This window comes from Mus musculus, chromosome 4 (genome assembly GCF_000001635.26).
Source record: "Mus musculus strain C57BL/6J chromosome 4, GRCm38.p6 C57BL/6J".
Taxonomy (NCBI): Eukaryota; Metazoa; Chordata; class Mammalia; order Rodentia; family Muridae; genus Mus; species Mus musculus.
Window position 1 is genome coordinate 114,588,380 of NC_000070.6, and position 20,407 is coordinate 114,608,786.

General features: G+C 50.6%; 1 protein-coding gene and 1 long non-coding RNA gene across 6 annotated transcripts in view; one reads left to right on the top strand and one right to left on the bottom strand.

Moving 5' to 3' along the window:
• Positions 1-20,407, top strand: part of Trabd2b (TraB domain containing 2B) — a 208,417-nt gene that overhangs the window by 181,698 nt on the left and 6,312 nt on the right. For 2 of the 3 annotated variants that reach the window (NM_001085549.1, XM_006503276.4), the window contains 2 exons: positions 11,494-11,584; positions 14,364-14,636. In NM_001085549.1, the coding sequence (NP_001079018.1) occupies positions 11,494-11,584; positions 14,364-14,636 (364 nt within the window). Of the gene's footprint in view, positions 1-11,493; positions 11,585-14,363; positions 14,637-20,407 lie in introns of those variants that run through there. The other variant, XM_011240586.2, reaches the window with a different exon arrangement.
• The window catches only part of Gm33655, a 327,030-nt gene that overhangs the window by 11,463 nt on the left and 295,160 nt on the right, over positions 1-20,407 (bottom strand). For 2 of the 3 annotated variants that reach the window (XR_003955095.1, XR_003955096.1), the window contains exon 2: positions 167-234. This is a non-coding gene — a long non-coding RNA (predicted gene, 33655). Of the gene's footprint in view, positions 1-166; positions 827-20,407 lie in introns of those variants that run through there. The other variant, XR_376556.4, reaches the window with a different exon arrangement.

A 20,407-nucleotide genomic window follows, 5' to 3' on the forward strand; every position in this document is an offset into this window, starting at 1 on the left:
TGGAGTCCCCTAGCTCCCTAGTTACTCGGAGAGAGCACAATCACTGAGGGAAGCCAGTGACAGAGCAGGATGCCCCTCAAGAACAGGCCCAAGATGATGGTGGTCTTTGCACCAGCTTTCTGCTATGGCTGAGGAAGCTGAGAACCTAAAGATACAGAACACTGACCTTCTCGCGATGCTCCAAATCCACAGGGCACAGCAGTCCACTTAAGCTCTCTTTCGAATCAAAGCATCCTGGAAAACAAAATTGTTAGGGGTAGCAGCAGGAAGGGATCTCAAGGCCCTTACTTGGCAGCATTAAAAACTGGTAGCTATGTTTAGTCCCACATCCATCCACATTGCTTTTATATGGGAAACAGTTTGGCAGAGTAAAAGAGATGAGGGACCGGGTGCTGCCAAGTTTAAGGCAACTTCTATGGCCTTTTTAAAGCCTCATTACCTAAGTGAGGTGGCTGAAGCCGCCAGTATAGAAAGAGGGATTCGAAAAGGGTATTAGAGGAAGGACTAGAGGAAAGGGAGAGAGTTGATCTCCAGGCAGAAGAGGGCAGCTCCTCAGCTAAAGCGTGTATGAGCAGGTAGCTGATGACTTCCAACCAAGTCCACTCTTTCAGCTGAAGGTGAAGTTGAGAAGGACCGTTGGTTTGAAAAGGGGAAAGCATTTGACATAAATACAAGAGAAGCTGGGACAGGAAGTTCGGATGGAATTAACTCTTGGGCCATTTGTGATTAATTGCTATCATGTGTCTAGAGTGTGACGCTCTAAAAATGTACATCAGAGCCTAGCATAAAAGAGTCCTCCTGACCCATCTGTAATGTCTCCTGGGACAGAGATTCCAGCAGGTGCCTGTCATGCACTTGCTTCCTCTGCTGGCAGCGAAGGCCCATAACCCTGACAAGTGGCAGGTTGTTAGGATTTCTCTAGCAGCACCCAACAACTAGAATTTAAAGATGGGCACTGTACCCAGCTGCCTCCTGTGTGTACCTGCACACTGCCTGCTCAGTGACCATCCTCATGCATGTGCAGTATATCACGGCAGGGCCCACAGTTTCAAAGACACAGTGAACCAAATCATACAGAATTGAGTATCGTCCATTCATTTCCATTCAGCCCCAGGGCATCTCTTGAGAGAGGGGGGAGGGGGGCTTAGACCTCAGCACTAGGAGGGAATGGCAATGTTAGCCTTCGTTCTAGGAAAAAAAGATTTTCTTGGTCTGTTTATTTGTTCAGCCACCCAAGGATCTTGTAGCATTTTTTTCAATAATAAAATGCATGATTCAAGAACTGGAGGAGTTAAATTGGAATCCAGCATGAGTCACCAGCAGGTTGTGGGGTGGGGAAACAGGTAACCTCTGGGGCCCATTCATTTCCAACTCTAGCAGTTGGAAGTTGTCCGTTTCTGTGTCCCTAGTATAATATAGTGTGAATAGAACTCCAACTTCTGGCACTTCACAGTCCTGGGACCTCAGCGTTCTATTGCTCTAATTGCCTGGTTGCAATATCCTGGCTCTCTAGTCTTGTAGCATTCCAGCATTCCAGCATGGTTTGTTTCAATTGTTCTTGGAGACTTGGGAGTACTGTGGAGCCTTGCAGAACCTGGACATGCCTTCCAGGGCAGCCACCAACTGCCCCACAGGAAGCAAAGTCCAGACAGAAGGCAGGCAGAGTCAGAGACAAGAACCTATTGCTCTGAGTATTGGGACATCCGGGACACTCGGTCTTAGGCTGCTGAATGGCATTCAGAACCACACTCACGGTCCTGAGGCAGGAAGACATTAGTGGTAAAGATTTAAACTTCATGGAAAGGAGATGTGTCATTAGCACACCTTAGCTAAAGGCAGTTGTATTGGCTGAGATATAGCTCAAAGATAAAGCATTTGCCTTGCGTTAATCCAGCACCACCCAAAATGAATGAATCAATGAATGAATGAGTGAATGAAGCAACTGCTTCCTGTATACTGTCGTGCTTGTGCTTGACAATCCACTCATACAACCATCATGCTCAAGGCCTCCTGTAAGGATAGGATAGCCCTTTTGTTTCTTGGTAGACAGGAGGAGATCACACAGGAAACATGAGAGCCCCATAGCTCTAGTGAGGTAATGGTGATTACTTTGTTGGGGTGGCCTGGCTCCCCAAAATACCCAGCTGATGCTTGAGCCCTCTGTCCTAAGCTCCCACAGCGTCCTGGAACTTCATTCTCACACTCTGCTCAAGCGCTGTCATCTCTCAGCTCAAGTTGCACCCCAGAACTTAAGATGTTCATCCCTCCATTGCTGAATGAATAAATGAATAAATGAATGAATGAATGAATGAATGAATGAATGTGATGCCCTTAGGTATGCAAAGCAGAAGTGCCAGCCACTCCTATGTTACCCCAAAAACATCTGAATCAGAACCTAAGTCTCTACCCCATGGTAGGAATTAGGGGCTCTGGCAACACTACATCTACCTTTTGGAAGGTGAGAATACAGTAACAAATAAAAGGTATGAGAACTCACTAGAAAGTGAGTCCTAGGTCCCAATGAGCAAGCCACACAGGCTGAGGCAGGAGGCAAAGGCTTAAAGCTAAGCAGGGTTTCTTGGGGGAGGGGTTGCAAATGGTGAGAAAAAAAAATCTGTGAGAAAAGTAAGCCACAGCAAGAGTTAACTCAGGGCCATGAGGGTGAGAAAGGGAAACAGAGCTGGGTGACATGGAAACAAACAGCTGGCCTTCTGAGATATTCCTGTAGTCTTCCCAGAGTCCTTTCCACTCCCTCTGCACAAGGGACCCACAAGAGGTGAGGCATTGGGTTCCTTTCTTCATCCCACATCCCATGCTTGTTGGCAGAGGTTGACTCAGAGAAGGGTTCCTAGAGAAAGTGAGAGCTGGTTGAGGGATCCCTAATGCATGTCCAGAGGCCCGCTGGTTTTTCTCATCATCCATAGCCCTCAAGACAAGACCCATCCTTCCCTGCATTTCACCTGCTTCCTCTACTCACCGCCTTTGGGACAGAAGCCCCTCGGAGCTCACAGATGATCCAAGGACAGCCAGCCAGTCTGGAATGGAGGCTGAACTCCCAAGTAGTTTCTTCCCCTCATCTACAGCACGCACGTTTGACCTGCTTCCCAACACAAACATGAGGCTACACCTTCCAGAAGTGCTTCAGACAGTGCTGAAAAGAGCACTGTCACCCCACTCCACACATGCATCTAGAGCTGCCATCTTGGGAATGGCCAGAGCCATTCCCACTCAACTCAGAGCAACCTGGCAGGCAGAGCAATACTCCCTTCTGGCTTGTGCCTAGTTAGCCTTCCCTTGAACAGGAAGTCAATAGGAACTGTAGGCCATGTACCCCCAGGTTGTCTCCAGGGCTGTGCTGTCACTAGAAGATCTGAGACTCCCAGCTATGGGCTCAGCTGAATAGTGCCAGGAAAGCAAGAGAGGAAAGTGATAGACTAGAGTGTGGCCTTTGAAACTAGGCTGTAGGACACCCCAGATTTCCCCTGAGAAGTAGCTCTGGATGGTCAGCACCTTCATTTCTCCTGGTCTCAGAGTCCCCTCTGTAAGTGGCCTGAGAGCCCATGAGTAGCACATGAGTGAGTGGCTCATTGCCAGACACAGCTTAAATAGCCTGTCACTGGCAATAGAACCTTGTATGGCCACTACTTCTCCTGGGTCCCTGGTTCCTCCAAGTCTACAATGCTCCAAGAACAGGGTTCATTTCACACCAGATGAAGAGCTAGAAGAATTCTGTAGCACTGCATGGAGATCTCAAGAACTTAGGTTGGTGTTAAGTAAGAGTGAGGCTCAGGGCAGTATCTTTGAGTTTTATTGCTGTGAAGGGACAACGTGATCACAGCAACTCTTATAAAGGAAAACATTAGTTGGGGATGGCTTATAGTTTCAGAGATTTAGTCCATTATCATCATGGTGAGAAACATGGGTGATAACCAGCAGACATGGTGCTGGAGAGGCAGCTGCGAGGTCTACATCTTGATCCATAGACAGTAGAAGGAGACTGTGTCACTGGACATAGCTTGAGTATAGGAGATCTAAAAGCCCTCCCCCCACCCCCAGTGACAAACTTCCTCCAACAATGCCATACCCCCTAATAGTGATACTCTCTATGGGCCAAGCATTCAAATACATGAGTCTGGGGGAGGGGGAGGGGATAGCTATTCAAACCACCACAAACAGGATGAGCCTCTGTCCCTAAATATGTCTCTAGCCAACAGGAGGTCCTAGACCCTGGGATACTGAACCTCAGGAAAAGCCAGGGATTACAGAGAGTGATTGTCCCAATCATAGCTGGGACCCAAACTCATGAAGGCTATTACGAATCCCACCCTAGACTAGCCTGGACAGACACAGCAGTCATTGCCTGTGTCTGTGGTCATCTGGCACCAGAGGGAAGAGGGCCATGGCTGATTCTTCTTGGCCTCCCACAGCCTAGCATGCATTAGATGCCTGCAAAAGTTCCAGGACACAGGCTGTTCCAAATAGGAGCCTCCCCAGAGCCTGGAGGCTGGGCACTGTCTGTGCAGCTACCCTCAAAAGTGCCTTGCTATGGACACACCTGAGCCATGGCTAGGCATAGACCCAGCTCTGCCTTTTATACCTGTGTGACATGGGCAAGTTGGACTATTGAGTAGCTGAAAGAGAAAATTAATCCAAACACGGCAGGCACATTCTGCCTGCAGGCAGTTTGTCACCCAGGGTGTTTGTGTCCACCTTTGCCACAGTGATGGCAAAGCAGAGTCAGTCTTTCATCCATCCCTGTTTCATTTTTTATTCCCGGCATCCCAGAAGCTTCCACACAGGAGCACAGAGCGAAGGCTACTAAAAGGAAAGGGGCTGTGGCTCCATCCCTGCATCACCAACTCCCGAGGATGTCCTTGTTTCCCGTGCCACACCTCAGGAAGCAGAGCACTTCTCCAACCCTGTCAGACAATTGCTAGGGAAAATGCTGTCTGGTCCCTTCTAGAGTCTGCCCTCTTACCATCCTGGGGCAGTCAGAATTCCACAGCTTGTCCCTCCTGCCCCAGTGCTCACAGTACCTTCCCCCTCCTCTTTCTCTTTATATTCAACTGCAGGACCAGTCGCTATTGGCATCTTCTCTTCCCTCTGTGACATTCCCTGGTGCTGTGCCTCCACAGCTACCCTCTCCATCCTTCCTACCTCCTCATTCCCTGATCCCTGTGCCCCTTCATCACTGTTCTGTGTGTACCTATCTCTCCCTTGGGTAGACACCACAGTGCGTCTCAGAACCTGGCATGAAGCTAGCTACTCAGACCATGTCAAGTCTGTCCCCAATGAACTGAGAAGGCTCAGCCTTTTGCTGTGTGACTGCAGAGCAGGAGAGGAAGCCCAGGTCAGCCAGGTCCCCTCCACACAGCTCTGGATAGACTAGAAGCCCTGGTGCCCCTCATTATCCACCCCTCCTGTCACACTTCCTAGGGAAAACAAACATGGCTCTGGTTTGATATCCGGCCGGAGGCCCTGGCAGTGAGATTCGCATTTGAAAGTTTCCCTTGCATTAATTTCAGACGGAACATAAATACGGACTTGGGATGCCTCTTCCAGGAGGGGAAAACTGGAAACCCGCATGCTCACTGGAGAGAAAACATGTGTGCTGGCCGAAGGCACCCGCGTTACTCTGGAGCCTGTGCGGGGGAAACATCTGGTCCTCTCCTCCTCCGCCACCCAGCCCCCACTGCAGTCTTGAAATTGCCCAGTTAATTGGCGCATTGTTCATGCTGAGCACTTGACACACTTTCTCTCCAATCTGCTGAACCTTGGAAGGTACACACATTTCTGACCATTCCCTGCCCCCAACCATGATCTTGGCATCTCTGCAGCTGCCAAGTACTTCAGAGTAGACGTGATGGAGCTTGCCATGAACTGGATCAGTTCTGGGGATGAGCCCCAAAAAGCCTTACCTCGTACCAGCATGTGACCTTGGGCAAGTCCTATTCCCCTTGCTGAGCCTCAGTTTCCTCATCTATAAAGTGGGAGCACCTTCAGTGGCTACTTGAGGATGAAATGGAACAGTGTGGTCTGGAAGCTTCTAAATGTATTAAGGTCACCACCAGGTGAAACCATACAGTGTGGGGGATGGGGAGGATGGAAGCCAGATGGTACAACTGCATTTGGGGAAGCTGAGTCACAAAGAGGGAAAGGAAACTACCCAAGGCCACAGGGTTCATGGATGGGCTGAGTATTGTGCCCAGGCTCTGCCATGCCCTACCTACCCATGCCAGAGGGTCAGGTGGGACTGGCAGACTATGCTCTCTGTCCTCCAAGCCTTGTACACTGGCACAGCCCATCATACACCCAGAAGAAAGGAACCTCTTCTCAACTCTGGAACACCCTACCACCCCTTTCCTGTTTGTATGTAGATGTCTGTAAGTGGCCCCTGGTTTGTCTTCAGGAGACAAGTCCAGCCTTGCCCCATGGTGTTGAAGCCTGAATGTTCCTGATGACCATCTAATGCTGTCCATCCTGGGACCATCTCTGCACTGCATCCTTTGCTGCCAACTCTGGTCCTCTCTCTCCTGGCTTCTTTCTTTTCCATTCTCTATGTGGGTTTCATCCAATCTCTGTCCTATCATATTCTTTCCCCCACCCCCATTCCCATCTGGCTATCTTTCCTCTTCCCTCTTCTCCCCCTGAAGTTGTTACCACATCTCTTACAGCTGGTCTCTGGCCTCTCTTCTCTGCCCTTTTCTTTTGCTTCCTAGGTCCTAAAGTTCTCTCCTCCCCACTCCCATTTTCCCCCTGTAATAGATAGTCCCTCTGCTTTTCTTCCTACTTCCCTCTTTGTGTCTCCTTAGCTCCCTGTGCCCCGCCCTCTCTTTCCTCTTCTGTTGTCCTCTCTGGACTCAGCAAATGAAATGGAACGTGTCTTCCTGCAGAGAGCTGGCCAGAGAACAGCTGGAAGCTAATGCTGGAGGGAGATGCTGAGTGGTGGCCAGGAGCCCCAGGGAGGATGGGCAAGCCAAGCAGGCTGAGCCCCAACATTGTGGGGCCCCTTTGGAAACCTTCCACCACCTTGCCTGCAGGTTCCAGCATGGGGGTGGTGCCTTGTTCAGAATTTCCAACTTTGGAGACAAGCCTAAGCACTGTCTGCCAACCCCTGGGGACAGCATATGCTGGACCCTGACTCTGGCCTGTATAGGGGCCAAGCTCCTAGGATTGGTGGGATCTTGAGGAGAGTCACCAAGGGCCAGGGCTGGGCTACAAGAATGGGGGAAACTTGGGTCTCCTGGGGACAGGGTGAGATCATGGAAAGGATGTGGAGTAAAAGGCTGTGTCACTCATTCATTCAACAAACATTTGTGGAGCCATGGTGGTGCGCCAGATTTGGGCTTAACTCTGGGGACAAAGATGAATCAGGCACGGCCCCACCCTCAGAAAGCTTATATCCCACCTCCACCCCCATCAGGTGGCTCTGTGAGAGCACTCACAGAGTTACTCAGATCAGGGCTGTGGGCAGGTCAGGTTAGCTGTAGTTGGAAGGGACAGAAGAGCACTGCAGTGTGGCTGCAGGTGGTGGTGGCTGGATGGTCCAGTATATTTGAGAGGAAACATTCAGGGTCTCTGTTGACTGGGGGAGGATGAAGGTCACGGTAGCTTGAGTAGCAATGTCCAGTAGAGGCACAGTAATAGCATGGAGGAGGGTAAGCAGGGTTAGTGAGCTCCGTGGGAGGGTTATGTGGAGATGTCCATGGGCCACTGAGTTAGTCATCACTACTGTGGGTAGCAGAGGTATGAGTAGAACAGAGAGGAAAGAGGCCAAGGGCAGGTTTCACAGCTCCTGTTTGGACTGGGAAAAAGAAAGCCCACTAAGGGTGTCACCAGATGAGTAAGGACACGATGACAAGGGCACAGACCAGTAGGAGGCTTGGGCACTAAGAAGCTCCAACTGTGGATCTCATGAGACCAAGCACCAGAAAGGGTAAATGTCAGGAACACTGGCTGGGATTCAGGATTACATCACTGAGTTCTGGGCACAGATGATATAGAAGGGTCGTTCCTAGAGTTGACAAGGAGCATAGAGGAGAAGTACCATTCTCCCAGGAGGAAGGATGAGAGGGGGAGAGAAGAGTGTGGCTCAGAGGAGGAGATGGTGGAAATTTGAGCTAGACCTGCTCGCTTTCTCTAAGTATCCCCAGACTAAGGAAAGCAATCCAATTCAGAAACCTTAAGATTGAGGGAGTGCCAGGGTTCTTAAGCAGACATGGGAGACACCCAGAGCTCACAACAAAGCAGCATCCCTTGAGGTCTACACCACAGAAACCACATAGAGTTATGCCAAGCCTGGGCCCTCTGACAATCCACAGTATAGCCTCGGACAGTCAGTGGGTGTCACCTGCTTCTCCTGGACATCATACAATTTGGAGTTTTCACTGATAGCTCTTGAAGACTTCTGGGCAGATGTGGGGACCTCAGTTGGACCATTGGAGCTTATCATTAAAGCCAGTTCTCCATATACAAAGAGGGGGACTTACCTCATTGTCCAGAGCAGGGGCCATTAGTACCTGGCAGAGTCCTTCCTCCTGAGCATTGAAGAGAGTACCCACTGCTCTCTTCCAGCTCAACAGAGCCAAATGAGGGTGATAACTCCTACCTATCCAGGGACAGTTTCAGCTCCCTTAATATAGCATCCTTGCCAAGGACTTTTACTCCCCCTGCCTCTCTAGGCTGAAGAGCTACAGGCTCATTTGACATTTGTGGGGAAAGACACCAGTGTCAGGAAAGCTAGGATCGTAGGCTGTCTTAGTTGGTTTCCATTTCTGTAGTAAAGCACTGTGACCAAAAGCAACCTAGGGGAAGAAAGGGTTTGTCTTACATTTCCGGGTAACAGTTCATTGCCCAGAAAGGGTAGGGCAGAAACTGGAGGCAGGAACTGAAGTAGAGACCATGGAAGAATGCTGCTTTCTGGCTTACTTGGTTTGCTTTCTTATCCAACCCACAGCCTCCTGCCCAAGGTTGATACCTCACACAGTGGGCTGAGCCCTGCTGTATTAATTATCAAAAATAAATTTTTAAAAGCCCCACAGACATGCCCACAGATCAATCTAATCTGATGAAGGCCATACTCCTTTGAAGTTCTCTCTTCTCAGGTGACTCTGGTCTGTGTGGAGTTGAAAGAATCGAGCCAGCACACAGGCTGAGGGAGAGACGAGGGGCTTGTTGTCAGCATGCCAGGTCAAAGTCAGAATCTGTGCGTCACAGTTCTCACCTGTGCGTCACAGTTCACTCCTGTGCGTCACAGTTCACTCCTGTGCGTCACAGTTCACTCCTGCGCTTCTGTCTCTCCTGCATAGAGACCCCTGCCTGCCTCGTTCCTCCTCCAGTTGCACACACTGCCCTCCACCTGGACCTCTCACCCCACCCCATTCCCATCCCCACCTAGTAGCACTGCCTCCTCCAGGAAGTCTTCCCTGTCACCACATTATTGTAGATGTCTCACACACCTGCACAACTTCCTGCGGTGTCCTATGCATTCGAGATAGTGCCCTGATCCTAAGAGCCAGAATCTGAGACAGAGGAGCCGCACTAGGACTGTCATCACCATCCAAGCATGGGCTATGCAATAGTCAGTGTTCACTAAACCAATGGCATTAGTGTATGAGAAGAGAGAGAGTCAAGGAGAAAAGAAAAAAGAGGAAATGAGGGGGGAGGAAAGGGAAAGGGGAGGGAAGAAAAGCAATGGAAGGAGGGAGGGAAAGGGAAGGAGGGAGGAAGAAAGGGGAAACATCTTTTCAGGGGATCTTGAATAAAACAAAACCTTCTCCTATGGACCACGGGCTAGGGAAGCCTATGTTCATCCTGCATTTCAATCCCTCCCTCTGACAGAGAAAACTGAGACTCTGGGAGGTACCCTATGCACCCAAGCGTTCAGAGGAAGTATAGCACAGGCTGGGATAGCACTCCTGGCATCCTCCCCTGTAGTGATATTTCAAGTAATGTCCAGGTAGAACCGCAGGAGCTCTGACTGGCCAGCTAGGGAAATATGGCTGTGTGTCAAGCTAGAGGACCAGAAGGTTGAGGGTGGCCCCTTTGCTCCAACCACTGTGCAGGGCAGGTCCCACAGACTCCCTCTGACTCGGGAGCTTGTCTGTTCCTGCCAGCTTGACCACTGTGTCCTCTGCCTCCCCGGGGCTGTCAGTGTGCTCACCTTCCTGCTTCTCACATGGCACCACTCATCACAAGCCATCAGAGTCGGGGGACAGTGATTAAATTCCTGCTTCAATGCCCAGGATCTGAACTAAATGTAAGCAGAAAGGTGCTGTTACCTGTGGGGCCATGAGGCAGACTCAGTATCGAGAGAGCCTGGAGCAAAGGGCAACCCAAAGTGCTCATATGACAAAGACTGAGGCCAAGAGGGAGAGAGAGGACAGGGCCTAACCCAGGCAGTTACTGCATCCACAGTCACTTGGCCTCCACAGGACTCTCCCAGTCACTTGGCCTCCACAGGACTCTCCCAGTCACTTGGCCTCCACAGGACTCTCCTAATCACAGGCTAAAATGTACAGGCATCTTGCCTGTACCCTGGTGAGGGGAGGCCACCCCCCCTTCTTCTGGGCCCTGGGCTGAATTATCCACCTGTGTATGTATGGTATCTCATACAAAACAGATGTACTACAAATGCTTGCTGAGAAAATGAATAGTACCTGAGAGGTGAGATGGAAATCACACACACACACACACACACACACACACACACACACACACACATACACACATACCCTTCTGGAGGCCATCTCAGAAGGCACCTCCTCTAGGTCACTGTCAATATCTGCCAGGTCCTACATTCAGGAGGGTTTATGGCTTCTCTAGTATCTGGACCTCCATGGGTAGATGGTGAAGAAATGAATCTAGATGCTTAGATCCACCCAGCACATGCTAAGCATGTGTAAGACCCTGGCCATGTGTAAGGCTGTGGCAAGGTGGCCTCTGCCCCCTGGAGGGCTCTCAGGGAACTGAGGAAAGGAGGTATGAGTTGCTGGAAGCATTTACAAGGAGGAGCCATAGATCTGCTAGAGCCTTTCATGACTGTTGTAGGCTCCCCACTCCAAGTGAGCAGGCACTAGGGTTAGCTTAGTAGCATTAGGCACAGTCATGAAATTGGCAGCATTTGGGAGCCATTACTGTACACTAGCCCCTGTTCTCTGGAGTCCTCACAGGCTAGAGCAGGTAGTTATAATCACTTCCACTTTACAGGTGAGGAAACTGGAGCATGCAGAGGTACAACCTGTGAGTATCAGGGCTGGGTTGTGGATACAGGCAGGGCGGACCAAGTGTACATCTGAGATACAATACTTGGATTCGAAGAAACCCTATTGCTAAAGTCTAGGCATTCTACGTCTCAATACCCGTCCTGAAGACCATTGGGGGACCTCCACTGGTATAATTCATTAGCTCAGTCAGAAACCCAAGGGATAACCATCTATCTTTTGGATGACAACCTGGCATATGGCTGAGACCACACTGCATCTTATGTTCTAGGTCACTTTCTGGGGAACAACACTGTCATCGATGTCCTAAGACAGGCAGGGCTGGAGGTGGACCACACACCTGCTGGGCAAGCCATCCACGGGTAAGCATCAGGGTACATGTTGGCATTTGGAGCAGGCTTTCACACTGCTGCCTGACTGCAAGCTATGGTCACTGCCCATGATGACCTGCTCAGGCCTAAGGGTAGAGCTGTGAAACAGACTGCGTGTTCTCGTGAGAACAAACTGAACCAGGCATTGGAGTGCTAGACAGAGGGAGGCTGATATGCAGTTGTGTTGGGATCTCCTGGTGCAGTGGGAACAGGAACAGAATGTGGAATAACAAATCTTGATGTTCGGATACAAATAGATTGGACAGGGGCGTAGGTGACTTCAGTTATACCTTAGAAAGTCAATGGACAAACAGGCCCTGAATGAAGATGGGGCCATGGGATGAAGAGGCTACAGTTTGGTTTATTCCCTGTGTCCATCCCCACTGCATGCTGCCCCTCCCATTCATGGTCCTTTGCTTCCTGCCTGAACCTGCTCTGTTGCTTCCTCGGGCTGAACCCCTTCCTGCCAGTACACTCCCACTCTGCCTAGAGAGCCACTCTCCCAACCTCTTTCTGTGTGAGTCCCTATTCTACCTCACCCCGCCAGTCCCCACTCTGACTTTTCCCACGGATGGGGATCAGCTCTGCCTAGCTGAGCATCTATAGCACCAACATCAGGCAATAACCAGGCTCGAGATCTCAGATCCCCTGAAACTCTCAGTTCAAGTGTCAGGCTCCTCAAACTCAGAGATTCATGCTCCAGTCTTTATGTAGGAACCTTCTCACCAGCCCACAAGAGTGGCCTCATTGTGAATTCAACCTCTGTCCTTATGGTTACAGGACCCAAAGTCTGAAGGCGGCTTTCTTTAATCACAGCCAAGCAGGCAAGTGGTATTGGCTGCTGACTCTGCATAGGGCTTCAGGTGCTTCTAACTCATGGTCAGAGCCTGGCAAGGCAGGAACTATGAATATTCCTGATGTTTTTGGGACATCTGAACCTAACATGAATTCACCTGCAGGGCATATTTGTATGACAGTCCCGAGAGCACAGACCGCTCCATACCATACCACCTAGTTCTACGTGACTTCTGTGGGGATTTATGAACCCTAGTGGTGGGAGCTCTGCTGTTTTGGAGGGGGCTAGGGCAGGGGGAGGGGATGGAGGTAGCCTTAGGTCAAGGCACTCCTCTAGTCCTCTAGTCCTCTCCTATTCTCTCACTTCACCTTCTGCCTACACCCCAGAGGACATTCCGCTTGAAGCTCATTGTGTGTGGTCAGGCAAGGCAGGGGAGGTGGGCAGGCTTCTATTCATCTTGGAGCTCAGGCATTAGAGGAGGAGATCCCTCCTCTGCCCCCATGGCCTCGCTGGAGGCTCCGTTCAGAGGATTCTCAGCCTCTGTCTCCTGTACAGGGAACGAAGTAACTGGCAGGGCAGAGGGGGTGGAAATACTGTGGAGGCAACAACAATAAAAGCCATCCTTGGCCACAGGTGCTTCCTGTAGCTATCTTTTTGTCTGACTGTTTTGAATTATCTCCTCAACAGCTGCAGCATCTCCAATAGCTTAGACCCTGGGAGTCTGGAGTTGCCATGGGGGTTGGGAGAGGATGAGCTGAGCCATGTCCTTTTTCTCTTCAAAGAGAGTGAAGCCCCTCACCCACTCACGGCTGCAGTGTGTGGAGGGGAGGACAGGCTGCTTTCAGTCCTGGGTACCACCTCCCTCACAAGATGTTTGCTTGGACACAATTCCTAAAATCACTCCCAACCCTCCAGGGCCAGATGTCCCCGAGGAATTCCTTTTGGGCCACAGAAAGCAAGAATAAAAGGAAGAATGTCTGCAGAATGAGAAGCATATCCGACTTAGAGCACAAATTCCACAAACATGACTAAGTGACCCTTGAGGGCTTGCATAGTCAGGTTCCTTTGCTGGGTGGCTCACGTCAGAGACGTTTGGTAGGCACCAGACACTGGGCTGGGTCCTCAGCTCATTCACACCCATGCCATTCTGATGAAGTAGGCAACAGTATTCCTCCATCCCCTTTCTTCCCCAGAGCACTGCTCATACATATTCTGGGCCATGAGCTGTTACATGGGTTGTAGACTGTATCTATCAGCCTTCAGTTTGAGCTCAGTGACTTAGCCCTGTTTCCACCTCCATTCAAAAGATGATCAATATACATCCAGTGCACAGACAGCTGGATGAATTGATAACACGTGCAGCCTGATTAGCATTAACTATTCAATGTCCTGGGCTGCCTACTACTGCCAGACACTATTCTAAGCCCTTCATCTATATTCGCCTATAACCTCACGGTGTCCCCCGGAGGTACAAACCATCACGTCCCCACTTTACAGGAAACTGAGGCACAGCAAAGTTAGATAAGTCTCCTAGAATCCCTCTGTCAGAAATATTGCCGAGTGAAACCGTGACCAAGTTCAAATATGAGCACAGACCTCATTTTACACCCATTCCTCTGCTCTTGCGCCTAATCTCTGCTATGTGTTGGTGCTCTCCTCCTCAGCGGTGTGGCCAACTGATAGCCTGTGTGTTTTACTCTGTCCTCGCTGTAGGTATGAGCTGTAGGCAGGGGTTGGGGGCATCTGTTTAAGTCACTGCTGATAGTTTCAGAAGAAAATGCTAGCTGTGGGGAGTCTATGGACTAAAAGATGAAAAAAAATTAATCAATGTTCTGTCTCTATAGCAGACAGTGGTTCCCCTGGGTCCCTCCAGCCTATCCCAGCAGGGAAACTCTGGAGTCCCTTGGCCTTGAAGACATCCCCTCTGCGTTCCCTTGTACACATGGCACACTCACATTCTGTTCCCCTTTGCAGTCCTGCTGCTGTTGGAAGCCCAGCTCCCCCTCCTGAGATCACCTCTCCTGCCAGCCCAGCTCCAGCAACCCCAGCCGCTGCAGTCCCAGAAGCAACCTCAGCGACCCCCACCACCCCTCCTGAGGAGGAAGACCCAGTCCTGTCCCCACACCTCTTGCTCCCCGACAGCCTAAGCCAGCTAGAGGAGTTCGGAAGGCAGAAGTGGCGAAAGAGACTAAATAAACATCAGCGGCCAAGGCAGTTCAATGACCTCTGGGTCCGAATCGAGGACAGGTGAGCAGGGGGGGGGGGGGAGCTTGTCTAGGAGCTCCTTGTCAGCCTCTCCTATGGCTTAGTGCACTGCCACAGGCCCTGCTCTGAGCAAGAAGGGACAGAGGTGTCAGAGTGGACACTTAGAGGCAGGCTCTCCCCTGACTCCTGAGGATCTCCATGGGCATTTTGGGGGTGTATAGAACATGTTCCCATCTCTCTTTGGTGCTTTATTGTCAGCATATGAGCAGGTAGAATTCTCTACAGTTTAAAAGTGGCATGAGCCTGTGACGCTGGCTCAAGAAGATAACAAGTTCAAGACCAGCCTGGGCAATTAGTGAGAATCTATCTCAACATTAAAAGTAGAAAATAATCTGATGATGAAACATCACAATACAGTACCTGCCTAGTATGTACAAGGCCCTGGCCTCAACCCCTAGAACTACTGGTAATTAATCAGTTAATTGATTAAAGTTAAAATGAAGAAGTGGACACTTCCTCTGGTGCCACTAGCAAAAGTCTGCCATGCCAGGCCTGCACCTGACTCGTGTGCCATGGACTGGAGGTGAAAGCAGGAGCAAACATGGCAGGCTGGGTATCTCGGAAGATGTCAGACCCCTATGCTGGAAAGTGTGAGCAGTGTCACTATAGCAGGGAGATTCTGGAGGGCCCCACCCTATGAAAGAAAAGAGTACTAGGCCATGCATGCTGTGGCTCATGTGTTACTATGAGCCCTGCTTAAGCAGGCAGGTACAGAACACATCCTGAGGTGCTACCCCCCCTTCCACATGCCCCTCCTGTCAACAACACCTCCTGCCTCGGGCTGACACCAAGGCTCCCATTGCTCCAAGATTGTCTGTCTTCCCCTCTCCTACTCAGTTTCTCTCCAGAGCAATCTCTAAGTTAGTGTGGCAGAAATCTCTACATATAGTGAAAACTGTCACTAGGGAATGTCTGAAGAAGGGACCAGGGTCCTTTCCACTGTAATAGTGAGTCCTGGATCTGATGCTTAGACTGTGGAACCTCAGAACCCAGAGTCTCTGTCTGGATCTTAATACCATCCAGTTGTGCAGTTATGAACATGAGCCAATGTCTGGAGCCAAAGGTACAATCCTAGGCCTCCCAGGGAACCAGAAACTGACTGATACCTTCTACTTCCTGGCTCTTCTACAGCCAGGTAGCTGAGCTAGTGACAAAAGATTGATGTAGTCCAGGTCCTGTCACAAAAGCATGGCATGCTCTATCATAAAAAGACTGACAATGAGTAGGCATCAAAGCCCCTGAGCATTTAGGCATTGGTGCAAGTTCCTCCCTGGGCTGCTGGAGAATGTAGTTCTGCAGTGACCTCATCAAACCTACTCCAATGGCAGAGCCATCACTAAGCGCCAGAGACACACTAAAATCAGGTGCCCGGTATGGGCTACCCAGCCTAACTAGGTACAGGAACCTAGAGTTTTAGAGAGCTGCATCCTTCAGTTGTGGGGAAGTTTGCAGGCTACCAGCAGTCCACTAGAAGCTCCAAACAGTCTGATTAGTCAAAGTTCAGGTCAGTAGAGGAATCTAACTCATGGAGTAACAGGGGGCTAGGCTGTCAGCTCCAGCAAAGAGTCCCCAGCCTCTAACTGTATCTGAAAGCAAAATGTAGTCAAATGACATTGGGCAGTTTCCTTTTTACAACATGGGATCTGGAAAACAGACCCTGGCTTCAGGGAAAGAAAGCAGCTTTTCTTTGGCAGTGGGGAGCCTCCTCCACCCCAACAGGTAAAACTGAGGTTGGCTGACACACCTTCCTCTGCTCAGGCTGGGAAAGAAGACTCCACCAAAGAGCAGTTTGTTAAAGCTTTTCACTGCTTCTTGGAAAAGAGCGGGTCCTGTGCTCTCCAGGATGCCCAAGTACACGGCACAGGCTCCCACACTCAAAAGCTTTCTTCCACCTTCCCAGAGTCCCCCAATCTCCAGTTTTCTGAGACAGAGCAGAGGACAAGATGGAGCTCATGTGCAGCCCTTCTGACAAGCCACCTTTCTTAGAACTTTGCTATATTCCGCTTCTCACTCTGTTCCTAAATCCAACGAGAGCCCGCCCTCACCCCTGCCTCTTCCTGCACATCTTCCACCTACACTCCCACAGCAGGGCCCCTAAGGGGACTCTGGTCTCTGGCCTCACCTTGCACACCTCATTGATCAGTAGCAATCCTGAAATGGCCCACAAGGATGCTTGCCTGCTTTGGGGCTCTCACATCCTTTTCTGCCTTCCACCTCCACTGGATCCTCACCAGGCTACATGCCCTCATAGGCTATGCCTTGTCCCCTCTACCAAATTGTTCTTGCTTCTCTCTGCTTAGGGTGGCACACCAGTGGGCCCTTGTAAAGCTCCCACTGTGCTACTTACACCCATCGCATTGCATCGCAGTTCCATCAGGAGTCACAGAGAGCAGGCCTGTTTTGCAGGAAAGGACTCAGAGTCATCCAGATCAGTGAACGTGCTAAATGACAGACTCAGAACTGTCACCCAGGTCTAACTCTAGGTTCATGTTTGTCACCCACCATCTAAGTGTTCTCATCTGCACCTGGCCAAGCTCTCCCATCTGCCCTAGCCTCCCATGGGAGCCCTTGTCTTGACACCATTGCCAACAGGACATTTCTTTGCCTTTGTTTCTAGACTGGGGGATCCTGAGCATAGATCTGGTTTGGATGGCTTCAGGTACGGGCCTCACTAGGGGAAGTGTCTTTGACTGTACACTTGAGCCTAAGGAAGAGGGAATCAGAGATGCAGAGTGTGAGTGCCTGCCTGGGACACCACCTGGAGCAGGCTGGCCTCCCTTCACCCCTCATTACCCCAAGATGTAAACATGGTGGAGGAAGTTTAGAGTAGCAGCCGCCTGTGGCAGGATGATTTATGGGGACCTGTGGAGAGGGCTGGTGTGTCCACAGATGGATGCATGGCAGCAGAGTGTTCACAGGAATCTCTTACCTCTGAGCACCAGATAGACAGGCAGCAGGGAAAGGTGTGAGCAGGGCAAGCCAAGGCAGAGACCATTCCTGTAAAACATGGGCCTGTGACAATCCTGGTGACGCCTTCTGCTGCATTAGGGCCTTGGCTAGTTTCAGGAGGTTATGGCAACTCTCGTTCTCCATGTCCCCAGGTCTTTAAGCACACAGGAGTGTGTGTGTGTGCGTTTGTGTGTGTGTGTGTGTGTGTGTGTGTGTGTGTGTGTGTGTGTGTGTGTGTGTGTGTATGTATGTATGTATGTGTGTTTGTAAGAGAGAGGGGAGGGACAGAGGTAAGGATAGACACAGTGAGAAATAAGGAGGTGCAGTGGCTGGCACGTCTGAGTTGGAAGCATATGTTGAGGATGCACAGATGTAGAGAAGAGAGGACCTTCTGACTCCTGGGCATTGGTTAAAGCCAGGCTCAGAGACGAGCATTAGTATGTGATAGACAGAACCTTGGTGAGCGACACTAGGCAAGTACAGGCCATCCAAGGTGCACATGTCAAAGCTCTCAAAGATGGGAGGAGGCACAGTACCTCTCCAGAAGGGCTCTGCAGGCCTCCTGTCCTCCACTGTCCCCACTCAGGGCATTCTCACATTCTTCACAATGTGGGGTGGCCCAGGGTAGCTACAGTGTCCTTGCAAGGCCAGAACCCCATCTGAACTACCCCGTGAGGATTGGAGAATGAAGTCATTCAATTATTAAAAAAAAAAAATCTCTGGAAGAACCAGACAGAGTAGTGCTGCAGTCCCACTCCACAGGGCTCTGACGGCACAAAGATGCTGGTAAAGCCTATATCAGTCCATCATTGACCCTGGCATAGCTACTGCTAACATTGTTACTTCCAGAATCTCTGGTCTGGAGTGTCTCAGGCTTCAGTGTGCCCTAGGCTTAAAGCTGTCAATGAGCCATTGGGTAGGGGCTATGAAACACCACCTCCAATTTAGCAAAGACATGTTGGGTACTCAAAAGTCACCTGTTACTGTGGATTAGTACTGCTGGGGACAGTGACAGATGGCACCCAAGATATTGTCACTGAAAAAGCTCAGGAACCTCAGCTCTACAGAGACTCTGGCAATTCCCACCTGTGGGCCCATTTTTCACCTCAGGATGGAAAGTTCCTTCTACCTCTGGCCCACTATAAAGCTCGTAGAAAGCATCAGATGGTTAGCCCACAATCTGCAAGGTAGAGGCAAAGGTGAAGGCATTCCTGGGGAAGGAGACCGTGGCACAAGATGTAAAAGCCCCAGAAACTGAGTGGACACAGCAGGAAGCAGCTAGTAAAGCTAGGTAGCTTTGCCTACATTTGATCTCTTGGCCCAAGATGCCAAAGTCCAATTGCGAATCACAAGTTCTCCTCCAGCTGCTGGCACGGAGGATCCTAGCATACAAGCTCTGAGTTCTCCGAGGGTGGCACCCCCTGCAACTCTCCGAGGGTCTCTATGGAAGTAACTAGAGGCAGGTCTCTTCACTAAACCCTGCCATCACTTCCCAGAGACTCTACTCCAGCCAAGTGCTTTCTATATGGCTGGCGAGGGGGCTTTCATATGTAGTTTTCAAAGAGTAAAAGGTGCACTGGTGCCCTCAGCCAGGCACAGCTTCTCATACTATCTAGAAAACTAATGTCCATGATGCCCAGTGCCGAGGCCTGGAGGGCTCCTGCAGACCTCTCCTGCCAGACTTCATCCCTGCTCCAGGGAGGGGTAGCAACAGACAGTGCCTGGCACTAGCCTCACTTGTCTGTACTTTTCCTTGGACTTCTGCCTGTGGTCTTACTTCTGGCTTTTACTACTGGAAAAGAGATCAAAGTCCCTGAGTCCACTCTTGCCCCTTCGTTGTGTAGATTGGGAAACTGAGGCCTAGAAAAGAGTATGGGCCCAAATTTACAGATTTGCCAAGGACACAGCCCAGAGCCCTGTCTTCTAGCCAACCAGAGGGGCCTTCCCACACTTGGGGTCCTGTCAGCTCAGAGCAGACTTGGCCCCTCCATGCCAGTTGTCGGCAGAGCCTGGGAATGTGCAGTGTGTTTGGTTTGGCCTCTAAACCGTTGTGCCATGAGACAATTTTCCCCAACATAAGCCTGAAAGTGGGTGGGGACCTGGACTGGGGGCCAGCTTGTGAGCAGAGTAAGCTGGGAGGAAGGAGGGAGGTTGCACTCCTAGGGGCTTGTCCCCCTCCCCACCATCCCACTTCATTTTCCTGGGACTCTTTCCAAGCAATAAAAACCCCACTTGGGCTCCAAGGGAGAGTTTTCATCTTTAGTTTTCAAAGTGTGAAAGAAAATACCTATAGGTACCTTGTGAGACATAATTCCCATTTGGTTTTTGCCCCCCTAGCAAAGGACAGCCTGAGCGCTGGCTCCAGCCACTTCACAGGGCACCTGGCCCACTGCCCTGAAGTCAGCCCTCAGTGCCTCTCAACTACCCAGGCTGAGACACATAACAGCATTGAGGCATGGATGTGTGTGTGTGTGTGTGTGTGTGTGAGAGAGAGAGAGAGAGAGAGAGAGAGAGAGAGAGAGAGAGAGAGAGAGGGAGAGAGACAGAGACGGAGACGGAGACAGACAGAGTCAGACAAGAGAGAGACAGAGAAAGAAGGAGAGGGAGGGAGGGAGAGAGAATTTGAGGTAATGACTTCTTCTAGACACAGGCACTAATAGGACTGCAACCAACAAGCCCTCAGTCTGACCCCGGAACCTCCTCCACATCAGTATTCAAGGTCTCACCCAGGAAATAGTGCACTTCACTAATGCTCAGGGTTCTTGCCACAGAAGCAATCGACCCCACTGCATCTCATCTTGCTA